A 13447-nucleotide genomic window follows, 5' to 3' on the forward strand; every position below is an offset into this window, starting at 1 on the left:
CTAAAAATGTGAACTAGTTTTTGAAATACCCCTAATTCTTTATCGAAGGTTGGGCCAGTGAATGGCGCATGCTCAGTGCGAATAGGGAGTGTTGGAGACAGCCAACAGTGCAGGGAAAGAGAATACGGGTGAAAAGAGAAGCCCGTCTTCCTTTCGAAAAGGAAAAAAATACGTTAACGGAGCTTCGTTGGATGTCCTCGTTTCACACCCGGCCATGCCAACGACACAGCGATGTATTATTACTGCAATCGGAATAAAATGAGCGCTAGTGCAGCCGGGCCTGGAGTGGAGAGTTGCGGGGCCGGGTGTCCGCATAGCGCCAGCCGCTGCTGCGGGGGAGGAGGCTGCGGTGAGCCCGTCAGCGGTGACGGAAGCTCGGCCGCTGCGGCTACAGCCACCAGCGCGGCCCCAGTGCGGAGCTCAGACAGGGAGAGCAGCGTAGCCGAGGCCCAGGCGTTCCGCGAATGGGACGATGCCACCTCCGGCGATGCGGATCCGGCCCAGAAAATGAACGAGGGGGGATTTTTTACGAACGGCGCTGCCAATATCACACGGGAGGGAGACGAATGCGCGGATTCGGGGGAATACGGCGGAGGACGCGGGCGTTTCTGTAGACAAAGCACTGGAGCGGGCGAGGATAACACCATTAATATTGATCATGAAGAAGCTGGTTTGCGGCGTTTCACGAGCGTTACGACAAGAAGGGACGAGCGCAGAGCGAGCGCGAGACTGCCGCCGGTGCGCACCGCGAGAGTCCGACGCGGACACACGGCGCACGCCGAGACCGAGATGATGACAGCCGCTGCAAGGTGTGGTCACGGGAATCCCGAGCCCGCGGTCATCAAGCGCCGGGGATGCCGTTTCACCCGAGCCTCCAAGAGGGTGTGTTTCTCGGACGCCGCGGCCCGCGTTGGTTCCAATGGTGAAGCTCACGGGAAGGGCTCCGCGAGCACTGCCGAGACTTTCAGGCGCAAGTCCTTACAGCGTATCCACTGCGAAAACACGACCGGGGCCCAAAAAATTAATTTCACAGCGTGCCCGCCGGATGAAAGTGCTCAGCTGCCCACATACAGGACGGCGAAGGGGCGCGTCAGACTTTACAGGGTGCGCTCCTTTCTTTCCAGATCTGCCAACCATAACAACGGGGTCAGCGGAAACGCTGCCCCTCACAATAGCCTCCCACCGCAACCCTCCCTCCAAGCTGAGCCCGACCTTCGTGGTTGCGTAAAAAAGCCCCTGTGTGCCCTCTCTATCAGTTCTTCTCAGTCTGAGAGTGGGCCTCCTAACGGGACAGAGCCAGAGCCACAGAAGTGTGACGGTACAGGTGTGGGCATTGATGCACAGGGGACTGAGGGCCCCAGCACGGAGCAAATAGAGGCGGTGAGGGGTGAAGCCAAATGCAGACAGGCAGAGCTGGAGGGTCGGACCGACCACCTCTGGAGGCGCCTGCAGGCCGTACAAGTGAAGCAGGTGGAGAGACATGTCACGCAGCAGCTGCATGGCCTATACAGGAGCCTGGGGTTGAGCTGCACCAGAAGGACCAATGCTGCGTCCAGAAACTCGGCCGAGCTGAGCAGGCTGGCGTTCAGCTGCAGCGAGATCCTCCGGTCTGCAGAGAGCGCCCTGGACTCGGACCACACGGCCAGCAGCTCCGGCGGTGACAGTGAGGAAGATGAGGGATTGGAGAGAGGGGGTCGTCGCTTTAGACCACTGCCAATAAAATCAATGTAAGCTTTTCACACTATGCTTAACCCCAGGTTAAGATCTCTTAACCCTGAGTTAAGGAATGTTGAGATGCCAAAGATAAAAAAAGGCCCAGGTACAAGATGGAACAAGATAACCCAGGGTTGAAGGGATAGTTCACCCAAAAATGAACATTGTCATCATTTACTCACCCTTGTGTCCTTCCAAACCTGGATGACTTACTTTCTTCTGTGACAAAAGAATACATTTTGAAGAATGTTTATAACCAAACAGGGTTGGTTCCCATTGGCTTCTACTGTATGGGAAAACATACTCAAAGTCAATGAGAACTGAAACTGTATGGTTCTAAACATTCTTCAAAATAAATAATTTTGTGTTCACAGAAAAAAGATATGCATACAGATTTGAAACAGTATGAGGGTGAGTAAATGATGACAAGTTTCATTTCGGGGGGATTATTCCTTTAAAATGACCATTTTAAATGTTAAGTGCTCAGCCTGTTTTTATATACATACATGTACACGTGTAAAAGCTTCAGATGACTCATGGCATGTTGGTGTTGCCTTTTGAATCACCACTGTACTTTACAATGTACATGCTTTACTGGCCGTTGATTCATGGCTGCCACATTGAGAGGTTACAAAGCCATTTCATGCCAGGCTGTTGGGAATAAAATGGGTCAGAAGAAGCTTCATTTCAATTCTTAATTCTTTTAGGACCTCTAAAATGGTCCACTAGGGTTGACTAAACCATATACTTTTTCTCTTAAAAATAAAGGTTCTTTATTGGCATTTATGGTTCCATGAAGAGACTTTAACTTCCATGGAAACTTACCAATGCACAAAAGATTCTTTATAGTGTAAAAGGGTTCTTAGGATTATTAAATGTTCTTCATAACAAGGAGAAGCATGGATATTTTAAGAGCTAGTCGCTGAAAGGTTCTTTGGGGAACCCGAAATATTTCTTCAACAGAAACACCCTTTTAGAACCTTTATTTTTTAAGAGTGATGAATGCAAGTTGCATTGGACAAAAATGTCATAAATGTAATATGTAAAAAAAAACTTTATATTTACATCACATTGTTTATGCATATACTCAGTATTTAGCTTCTTCTCTTTCAGTGTCACTGGCAAAGAATGGCAGTGGGCGGAGAGCAGGGCGTGGCTTGGCAGCAGGTGGGTGTGGCTGCAGACTCAAGTATCGGAGCTTGAGTATCGGATCCGTGCGTTGACAGAGCTTTACACACATCTTCGACAGGGAAAGGTATTCTGGGTGTCCATGTGTGTATTTTCGGGTTATTATGGATGGATGGATTCATCTGTATTTTTTATGTTTCGTCCAGGTGCGGTCCACTTACTCTGTCCCTGACACGCCCCTCAGAGCATCAAACCCCTCCCCCGCGTCACACAACTGCAAGTCAGTGGAAGATTTAAGTTGCATGCAAACACAAACTGGTCAATTTTGGATTTGACATTTAATGTACTATTGAACTACCCCCTAGGATATCCTCTGCTGGTGATCCTAACAGGAAGTGGCAGACAGAAGACACCACCACTCCGCAAACAGTGCCCAGTCCACCACCTTCTGCCGCACGAGTTCGACCGCTACTCCGGCAACGACGTCACAGACTCGTTCGCCTGGAAGATTGCACAGTGCTGGAGTCAAAGGTGAAGATGGTCTCAGAGTTGACATTGCTGCTTCTTTTCTGTAATGCAGAGTAACGTTTATTATTATTGGCTGCTCTTCATTTTGAATTATGCCTTGAAGAGAGGATAAAAAAAAACGTGAATCACAATGATGAGTTTTTGAATTTGTGTGTCCCTCTCAGGCGGTTTCGTTACAGTGCTGGTGTGAGCCACCGTCTGTGTGTGTGTTATGTGGTGGTGCTCCTCCTCGCTCCCCCTCAGATAAGGAGAAAGGTCTGTGGATGCGTCAGACCTGGCTCGATATGTCCGTTCACCCTGTCCTCTCAATGCCATCAGGTGAGATCTGTATATTCTCTCTGTATAATCTCAAGATTATTTCTTTTCTTTGTAAGCACATAATTGTGTATATTTAGCTTGTATTTCAACAGTACAAACTGTACAAGGCTATTTAAATGTTCCTTTTATATTGATGTCCTTGAAAGTAACCTTGAGTTATACCCCTGTGTGGCTTTCACATTAAAATGGTGCTGAGATTTGTCACATTTTTTTAAAAATGTATATATTGAATATAATACATTTATTGAGAATGTTTATTTATTTAAAAATGAATTTATTTTTATTATAAATATATCATATAAAAACAATGCAAAATAATATTATATATAAATAACTATATAACTATAATATTACTTTAATGTAATTATATAATAAGATTTTTATATTAACTATATACTGTGTGTGTATATATATATATATATCTACAAAGCCACACTTATATATAATAGTCATATATATATATATATATATATAAGTGTGGCTTTGTAAGTGTCCTTATACTTTTTGGGGCCACTGTGGATGAAATGAGTGTGGAAAACACATAACAGTCACATTTACTTTTTACCTTAAATGCTTTGAATTTCCTCCATTGCAGATTCACCCCTTGCACTGCATTGTGGGATACGCCCGCTGGCCGGGCACCATTCTAATAATTCACTACAGTGGACAGACGTGTCATCTGCGTCCTTTTGGCCGGGAAGGCGGGGCCAGGGACGAGTTGGGAGAGTGAGGAGGAGACTAGTTTGTCCCCGTCCGCCCAATGCACTGCCTCCTTTATTTAGCACACCTGGTGGGTGAAATATATATTGTCTCTTATATTAGCACACACACATAAACAGAGTATATACTGTATTACACAACCATTTAAATATTTGGGGTCAGTAAGATATTTTTTAATTGTTTTTAAAAAAGTTACTTTCATTCAGAGTAAAGACATTTATAGTGTTACAATTATGAATGCTGTTCTTCTGAACTTCCTGTTCATTCAAGAGTCATCCAAGAATTTGTGGACACAGCCTTATTGAGCATGAGAGACATACTTTAAAAAAAGTATTTATTTTTAAAAAAATTTTATTACCATTTTCAACAATGTAAAAAAAAAAAATTTGCTTTTGTAGGTGGATCTGGGTGCAGAAGCCAGAGGGGTGTGATTATTCCCAATTATCTTCATCCACGAGCTCCAGATTTGCCCATCCTGCCGGCTATACCCCCAACAACAGACACACCCACTCAGGTACATTTGATTAAAAAAAGCAAAATGTCAGCATCTCACAATTCTATGTGTTGTGGATGCCTCCTAAATCTCTCTCTTGTTCCTCAGCCTTTGAGAAGGAGAAGAGCTGAAAGCTCATTTGACATTGACAACCTGGTGATGCCTTTGGGCCTGGCTGGACTAGGAGCACGCGTACAAAGACTACAATACAAGGAAATTATCACACCAAGGTACGAATAATGCACCCTGACCTCCAAAACCACTACACCGAATATGCACTCGCTCAAAAATATTACAAGAAGAATGAGCGATTACATAATGAACATTTAGCTTTGATGAGTCGGACTTGTGACCTGTGGTCCTTCTGTCAGATAGCCATTGTTCAAAGTGGCTTTGGTTTCAAGTAATTTCCCATTAATTATTCAAACAAAGTGCCAAGTATCCACTGATTCCTTGTGTCCCATTGTTTATAAAGTAGTACAGGTACATTCCAAACTGGAGCCAGTCTGGCAACATTAGCATACAGTGTATTTACATTATATTATAAAGAAGCTTAAAAAGTGACAACAGTGTACTAGCATACTGCTATGGGTTTCCTGTAGTGATACTGATAACTTGAGAGCAGGATCACTGATGGTTTTATATAAAAGAATACCAGATATACACAACCGCTGAGAGCAAATGATTAAAGGAACTCTTAATTTACACTACAAAATTACTTAAAAGTACTTAAAATTCAGTAATATGTTTTAAAAACATTTTTTGTTGTTTGTTGACGTGGCATTCAGAAGATTTGGGATGTGTGAGAATGAGAAACTGTCATGTCTGTTAACTGGCCAAACCAGCAGGTTTTTTGGCTGATGCTGATAGTCTTAAACTGTTGGCTGATATATTAGTCTAGCATGTCATTGTGTGTCCTATGTCATTTGTTTAGTTGGAGGGAGCTGGACTCTCTCTCAGGGGTCTCTAAAAACCAGGAAGGGGCACATGCCCTGTCATTCAATTACAATAACATACAGCACCAGCCCAATGGGGAAGGACTGGACATTGAGGAGGAAGAGGTGTGTATACCTGGGATTTTTTCTTAAGACACCTGGTATTTTGTCTATTGATTTTCTCGACCATTCAATGCATAGGTGGAGGATCTCTCTGACGCTGTGTTTCTGAGCCGCCATGCAGTGTGTGAGAGCAGAGAGAGGAGTCGGTGGGGGAGCTGGGCTCGTAGACGTCGCCGGGGCAGGTGAGAGAAATTTGTGTGTGAAATAGTGGCATATATGATTGAGAATATTTGAACAGGTGTCAGAATTGTTTAAACGGGTGTTAAAATAATGTTTTTCAACAACGGATCGATTTGTAATTAAATATTTCCAAATGCTGCTTATTTGTAACATATGTGTTAGAGCTGGCTTAGCTTTTAGGGCACATTCCCCAACGTATTAAGCCACGGGGCTTATGAGGATGATAAAAATTCAGAAAATAAATAAAATATAAAATGACATTTAAATACATGAATATTTAAACAAAATTAATACTTTTTATTCAACAAGGATGCATTAAATTGATCAATTGACAGTAAAGATGTATACAATTACAAAAGATTTTTATTTTAAATAAATGCTGTTCTTTTGAACTTTCTCGAAGAATCATAGCATTTAAAGTCTGTTACATGCTCTCTGGACGCTACCTGTGTCTTTCCTTCTTCCTTTTGAGTTTAACACAAGAAGTATTTTTTGATTTCCATATGACATGCTATGTATGTGTGTGTGTGTGTGTGTGTGTATATTATGTTAAAGGAAGTGTGATCGTTCTTGTGTTGATCAGAGAGTATGTATGTGTGTGTGATTTAGACAGGTCTGCCGTACTGCTGCATTAGGGGGTAGCGTTGGTGAATAAAAACATAATTTTGTAGGAACACAAAACATGAGAAGATAAAAGTAAATGGAAGTTCTATTTGAAGCGCACATGATGCTCTCAATGCAAAGACGTTATAAAAGGAATAAACATAAATGAGAACTACTTTTGCTCGATGCTTATTTACTTTACTCATTTATTATTTATGTTGCTGTATGGAAGCACATTTCAGCCACATACCATGAAAATCAAGTTTTGGTAAATTATAATTGTGAGATAAAAAGTCGATGTAAGTTTTTCATTTTTTCATATTCATAATTCAATTTTAGTCATAGCTAATACTTTTTATCTCAGTTATGATTTAGTAGCCTATGCATAATTATGATTGATCAAAAAGCATGTTTTTTTTCCTTACTACTATTCATAAAAGTAGTGGACAAAGCACTTGAAAGGGACCTTGACAGCAAACGTTTTACTTGTCAGATGATTTTTGCTGTCTTTTTAATCCTACCCTAACATATTAAATTCCTGTATAAACTTTAAACAATTAAACAATTACAAATTAAAGCTCTTTACAATGTTTAATAGAGCCACAGAGGCAGTTTTGATATTACACAGAGGGACAACAGCGTCATTGAGAATATCCATTCCAATAGGTGGCGCTAATGCGCTAAAACAGTCTGTCACGCCTAAATAACGAACCACGAGGTGGATCTAGAGGAAGTTAATACATCGCATATGACAACATACTAGTGAGTAAAACAAGAAAGAGATGTTTGTTTAAAATTCACTACTGGACAAAAAACCTTGTGCTATTTAGATATTAAACTGGTGCTTGTTTTATAAAATAGACATTACTGTTACTGGTTTATGTATAACTTGTGCAGACAGACACTTATGCAGCCACTCCGCAATATATAGACAGATAAATATCTGAATATCTCTGAACACATCAAGTGAAAGAATATCCATTAAAAATAAATACAATATTGCTGTGAACCTCTCCAAACGTACTTAAAGCATATTATTTGACAGGGTTAAGCATGTTACAAAAACATATGTTAATTGTTGCAAAGCGTTGCATCGTGTAAACATAAAACCACGTCTGCATTTGTGATGGGAGAAATGACAAACAACAAGCGCTACTCTACACTGCTCAAAAATCGCGTTTGAATCATCAGTGGCAAATTCTTTAAATGAAAACGTACTTACAAACTGTCAGAAGTCAGAAGCGCCAGACTGTCCTTCCAAAAGAGCCGGTGGCTTGAGTGAGCGGAGGCTTGCGGCAACCACATGTGACGACCCCGGGCTGGACTCCTCTTCGTCCACAGTGAAGCCGATCCGGCGATCCACAGCGCGAAGTTGATGTATTTCCTCAGCAACCAGCACGGATCTGCTCTAGGCATGAGGAAGCGGATATCGTCCTCTTTTGGAAGACCAAACAAAGTAGTTTCACTTTCACAACAAAACACATGGCAACAACAATACTACAGCAAGAATCAAAGTTAAGCCTTCTTTCTTTGCGTGAACATTTGGGCGGCGTTATGCAAATCTTCCCACATCGTGACGTAGACATGTGGAGGCCTGGTTGACTCTTAACTTTTATAAAGAATATCTCTTTGGATTTGAGACTTTAGTCTTTGCAACTTTACAGATCTTCTTTATGCACCAAGAGCTTGTAACACTCCAAAGAGAAAGGAAAAATTGAAATAGCATCATATGACCCCTTTAACAAAAATAAAGCCAATATGGAAAAGCCATGGGTGACAAACTAAGGACAACCTATGATTCAGTTGCTTGTAGATCCAATTTAAGCAGCAATAATTTGAAGTAATAATTTTTTATATGATTTTATCAGTCTCACACATTCACATTCTCACGTTCTGGAAGAGTTTTGGCCTACTCGTCTTTACAACATTGTTCCAGTTTATTGAGGTTTGTGGGTATTTGTTTATGCACAGCTCTCACCACAGCATTTCAGTCTGGATGAGGTCTGGACTTTGACTGGGCTATTGCAATACATTGATTCTTTTCTTTTTCAGCTGTTTTGTTGTAGATTTGCTGTTGTGCTTGGGATCATTGTCCTGCTGCATGACCCAATTTTAGCAATAGGTTTATATACCGAGGAGTTCATAGTCGGCCCAATTACTGTGAGGTGCCCAGGTCCTGTGGCTACAATACAAGCCCAAAATCATCAGCCCTCCACGGCTCCACCAGCATGTGTGACTTTTGGTATGAGGTGTTTGTGCTGAAATGCTTTTTTTGGCTTTCACCAAACAAGGAGCCGTGCATTACGGCCGAACATCTGCACTTTGGTCTCGTCTGTTCAAAGGACAGTGTTCTAGAAGTCTTATGGTTTGTTCAGATGCAAGACCAGCAAACTGCCAAAACTTTTATAGAGGTGCTCACACTTGCTGATGATCAGTTAATCAAAGGTATTTGATTAACAGTGCCGGACCTTACCCTCTTATTTCTTATGCTAACAGTAAGGATAGCTTGTCACCCATGGCTTTTCCATTTTAGCCTAGTTTTTGTTAAATAAATGAAACGGTGTGATATGTCATGTGTTGTTGTCCAATCTGAGGTTTTATTTTCCAAATTTTAAGACCTGCCAAGGACTAGATTTTTTTTTATTATGTCCTGATACAGAAAACCATGGAATTCAATAGGGTGTTCTTTCTTTTTCATATGACTTTATACATATTTTATAATAGACCAAATTCAGGTAAATATGTCTACATTCTGCAATATTAGGGATTGTAGGCCAAAGGACACATTACCAGACAGTAGCTGAAGTAGGTCACATGTAATCAAGTGATTAAATAGTAATGTTCATGCCGACTATGCCAAAATGTTAGACTGAATCTATACGCCAGAAATCTTTATTCCAGTCTCTATCAGATCCTGTTAGAAGGTATTTGTTTTGTCTGGTATATGCATAAAAAATAATTGTATTGGTTCATTACATTTCCAGCAAAAACAAGCAATAACATTGCTGTTTTCCTTGCAGCATTTCTGTGGCATCATGGGGGTTCACGGACTTACAAGTTTTGTGGAAGGAAATTGTCAGTTCTTCACAGATATGAGACTGCGAGACTGCCGCCTAGTGATTGATGGGTGTAGTTTGTATTTTCGATTATATTTCAACTCTGGGTTGGATCAAGCACGGGGGGGAGACTACGAGACGTTTGTGGTGTTGGTTCGACAGTTTTTTGCAGCACTATCAGAATGTGCTGTGCAGCCATTTGTTGTGTTAGATGGCGGAATGGACCAGACGGACAAGAAGTTCAAGACACTACAGGAAAGGGCCCAAAGCAAAATCCGAGAGGCTCACGCTCTTTCCCGAGGATCTCACGGTTCTGTTCTCCCTCTGCTTGCACGTGAAGTCTTCATACAGGCCCTTTCAGAGCTTGGCGTACCTTTAGTTCAATGTATTTCCGAAGCTGATTTTGAAATAGCCTCTCTTGCGAAACACTGGGGATGTCCAGTTCTGACCAACGACAGTGACTTCTACATCTTCGACCTCAAAGGTGGCTATCTACCTTTTTCATTCTTCCAATGGAATAACGTCAGTGGTAAGGCCACGGAACGCTACATCCCTGCGCGCAATTTCACAGTGAACCGCTTCTGCTCGCATTTCAACCACATGAACAAGCAGCTCCTCCCTCTATTTGCTGTTGTCATCGGGAATGACTACACACCTGCTAAAATAACTGAGATTTTCTTCAGCCGTGTGGACCTCGAAAGAGTACCTTCCGGTCGGAAGTATGGACGTAGTTCCAGTCCTCGAATCGAGGGCTTTTTGCTCTGGCTGTCTCAGTTTACCAGCCCAGTAGATGCTCTGGAGGATGTCCTGGAGATTTTGGGTGAACAACGGAAAGGAAACTTGCGTATGCAGCTCTCCGCAGGAATGCAGGACTACCAGCTTCCTCAGAGAAGCAGTTTGGCTCAGTACTTCTCAAGTCCCCAACCAGCACTTCCAGATGCCCAGGGACTCCCAGCAGCACTGGTTTCTCAACCCGAATGGCTTTTAAGGATGGTTGCATCAGGTAAGCTGTCATCGTTTGTCTTGGATGTGCTTGTACACCAGAAGGTTCTGTTAGTTGCGCAGGTGGAGAATAGTAACCTGCCCAGCAGTCATACAACCTCATTGAGTATCCGAAAGACTATCTACAGCCTCCTGCTTGAAAAGGCAAGACAGGATATTCAGACGCCACAGGGAGTCAGCCAGAGAGGAAGAGGAAGACAATCTCAGGGTAAAGGAGGACAACAGTGTGGCATCCCATGTGTTGATGAATATGACAGACAAGAACTGAATCTTAAGAAAAACACATTGGAGGCTCACCGACCCAGCTGTGTGCCACAGCTTGATCTCGCAGCAATTGACAAGGTGAGAAACGATTCCTGCATGTAAATATTGTCTGCATATATATTCCTCCAATTACCTCTTGTTTTTTTATTTAAGGCGCCTATACAAATGAGGCTGCAAGTGTTGTTGGGAACACTTGGTGTGATGGACCACGTTTTACAGCCATTACCCCCTCACCTTTGCCTTCCAGTGTGTGTGACGTATTTCTGGATGAATAACTGTAAACCAAAGCCCAGTCAGCCTCTACTGCAGGCCATATTGTTGGGACTGGTGTACGGGGAACTCAGCTGGAGAAGGGCCCATCCTGATGGTATCTCTGACCCCTTTTTTACTCAACATCTGTCGCAGGTGTTTGGTTTGCCACACAGAAAAAATAATTTGAGAAACTGACCTAAATTGTAGATAAAATCTATTATGATATGAATGAACTTTATTTGCTTAACTTGATGTCTTCAGTTTTCAGAGCTTTAATCACCTTCAGTCATATTGTTTTGCTTTCTCTATCATACAGACCCACTATTTGGCAGCAAACCTTCTGCTTCTATATGTCAGCGATTATCTCATCTGAGGGTCAATCCAGGACAAAGGAGGGGCCTAGATCTGGGTGTGGCCCATTTGCTCAGCCAATGGCAGTCCTGTATGTGGGTGGCGATGTTCCTGAACCAGTTACTGTGTTTCCCGTTACCTGAACTTCAATGTGCCTGGTAGGGAATGGCCATAAAATGATCCCAGTGAAATATTTCGTAGTTCTCATCTTTACTGCTTTGAACAAATTATCACCTTCTTCATTTATCACAGTATATAGGGGGGAAAATACACTAATAATCATATTTGTATTGGACCGCTGGCTGAACGTCTGGAAGACGTGCATGTCACGTTCTTTAACAAACCGCCTGGAAACAAAGAGGCTGTGACGCCAAACCCCTCGTGGAAGAAGAAAGCCGTCGTGTTTACAACTGTGACAATAGCTATGTTTCCATCCAAAGATTTGAATTAAACTTATGCGCAAAACTGGAATATCGCATGAAACATATGCGAATAAAGCACTGTTTCCATCCAATGAGTCAAAGAGAACAAAATCGTCACTTCCTGGTAAACTGTGGCACTAAATATCAATAAGAATTTAGGAGAAGCCACTGAATATAATAATTTTCATATATGATATAAATTACTTGCCCCTCAGAGCGAGCAGATTTAACACAATAAATGCTGTCAGTGCTTTCGGAGGTGGATGCTGCTGTTTGGGAACACAGTCGTGTAACAATTATACAGAAATACTTTGACGGCAGACTTTGCTCAGGCATTTCAGAATGACCATAACAACATATAGATGTTGTGAACAAGGTCGGTTAGCTGTTAGTCAAGTTATCCCGTATCATAGCACAAAGTCACATGACTTTTTCGATGCTCATGAAGGAATTTATTCAGTAAATGTGTTTCCATCGTAGTTTATGCACATTTTTTCTTATCGGATAAAAAGTTTATCCTACTCAAATGTGCGCATAAGTTTTTTATGCGCATTTTTAGAATTTATGCGCATCTTGGCATTTCCATCCAGCGGGTTTTTTATGCGATATTCCAAAATGTGCATAAAAATAGGTGGATGGAAACGCAGCTAGTGGGCGCTTATCAGGATCATCTAAATGCTGGATTTTCAAAAGTATGTGAAATATTTCAAGTTCGTGGCATAGAATCTTTAAAATACGTCCGAGAGTTTTACACACCGGTCTGTTATTGTGGAAGTCACATGACTTTTTCGATGCTCATGAAGGAATTTATTCAGTAAATGTGTTTCCATCGTAGTTTATGCACATTTTTTCTTATCGGATAAAAAGTTTATCCTACTCAAATGTGCGCATAAGTTTTTTATGTGCATTTTTAGAATTTATGCGCATCTTGGCATTTCCATCCAGCGGGTTTTTTATGCGATATTCCAAAATGTGCATAAAAATAGGTGGATGGAAACGCAGCTAGTGGGCGCTTATCAGGATCATCTAAATGCTGGATTTTCAAAAGTATGTGAAATATTTCAAGTTCGTGGCATAAAATCCTTAAAATACATCCAAGAGTTTTATACACTGGTCTGTTGTTGTGGTGACATTTCCACGCCCCTAAACATGATGCGACACAAAACGAAGCTTGATTGGTTGCTTTACCTGTCAGTCATACGGCCTCTTGGACGGGCCTTGACCATTCGAAGCGGCCAAAGTTCCCAGACCTTCTGCCGTCAGTCTGAAGGTCTGGCTATGCGAGACTAATATATATACATATATATATATATATATATATATATATATATACAGTGGGGAAAAAAAGTATATAGAGAC

The 13447-nt window shown here is 41.8% G+C and overlaps 2 protein-coding genes across 3 annotated transcripts in view; both read left to right on the plus strand.

Annotated features, from left to right (window-relative positions):
• Positions 1-6355, plus strand: LOC107591996 (KAT8 regulatory NSL complex subunit 1-like). The gene is made up of 10 exons (XM_016281321.1): positions 1-1727; positions 2827-2968; positions 3048-3121; positions 3207-3372; positions 3534-3687; positions 4283-4477; positions 4806-4921; positions 5009-5130; positions 5835-5961; positions 6037-6355. Exons 1-10 carry the CDS (start codon positions 232-234, stop codon positions 6142-6144), a joined length of 2700 nt encoding a protein of 899 aa, XP_016136807.1. The 5' UTR covers positions 1-231; the 3' UTR covers positions 6145-6355.
• A 1090-nt stretch (positions 6356-7445) lies between these two features.
• Positions 7446-13447, plus strand: part of aste1b (asteroid homolog 1b) — an 8128-nt gene continuing 2126 nt past the window's right edge. The window contains exons 1-4 of one of the 2 annotated variants that reach the window (XM_016281323.1): positions 7446-7516; positions 9762-11141; positions 11217-11430; positions 11632-11824. In XM_016281323.1, coding sequence (XP_016136809.1) covers positions 9777-11141; positions 11217-11430; positions 11632-11824 — 1772 coding nt within the window. In that variant the 5' untranslated portion in view covers positions 7446-7516; positions 9762-9776. The remainder of the gene's footprint in view (positions 7517-9761; positions 11142-11216; positions 11431-11631; positions 11825-13447) is intronic. The other variant, XM_016281322.1, reaches the window with a different exon arrangement.

This window comes from Sinocyclocheilus grahami, unplaced genomic scaffold (genome assembly GCF_001515645.1).
Source record: "Sinocyclocheilus grahami isolate Dianchi unplaced genomic scaffold, SAMN03320097.WGS_v1.1 scaffold149.1, whole genome shotgun sequence".
NCBI classification, from domain to species: Eukaryota; Metazoa; Chordata; class Actinopteri; order Cypriniformes; family Cyprinidae; genus Sinocyclocheilus; species Sinocyclocheilus grahami.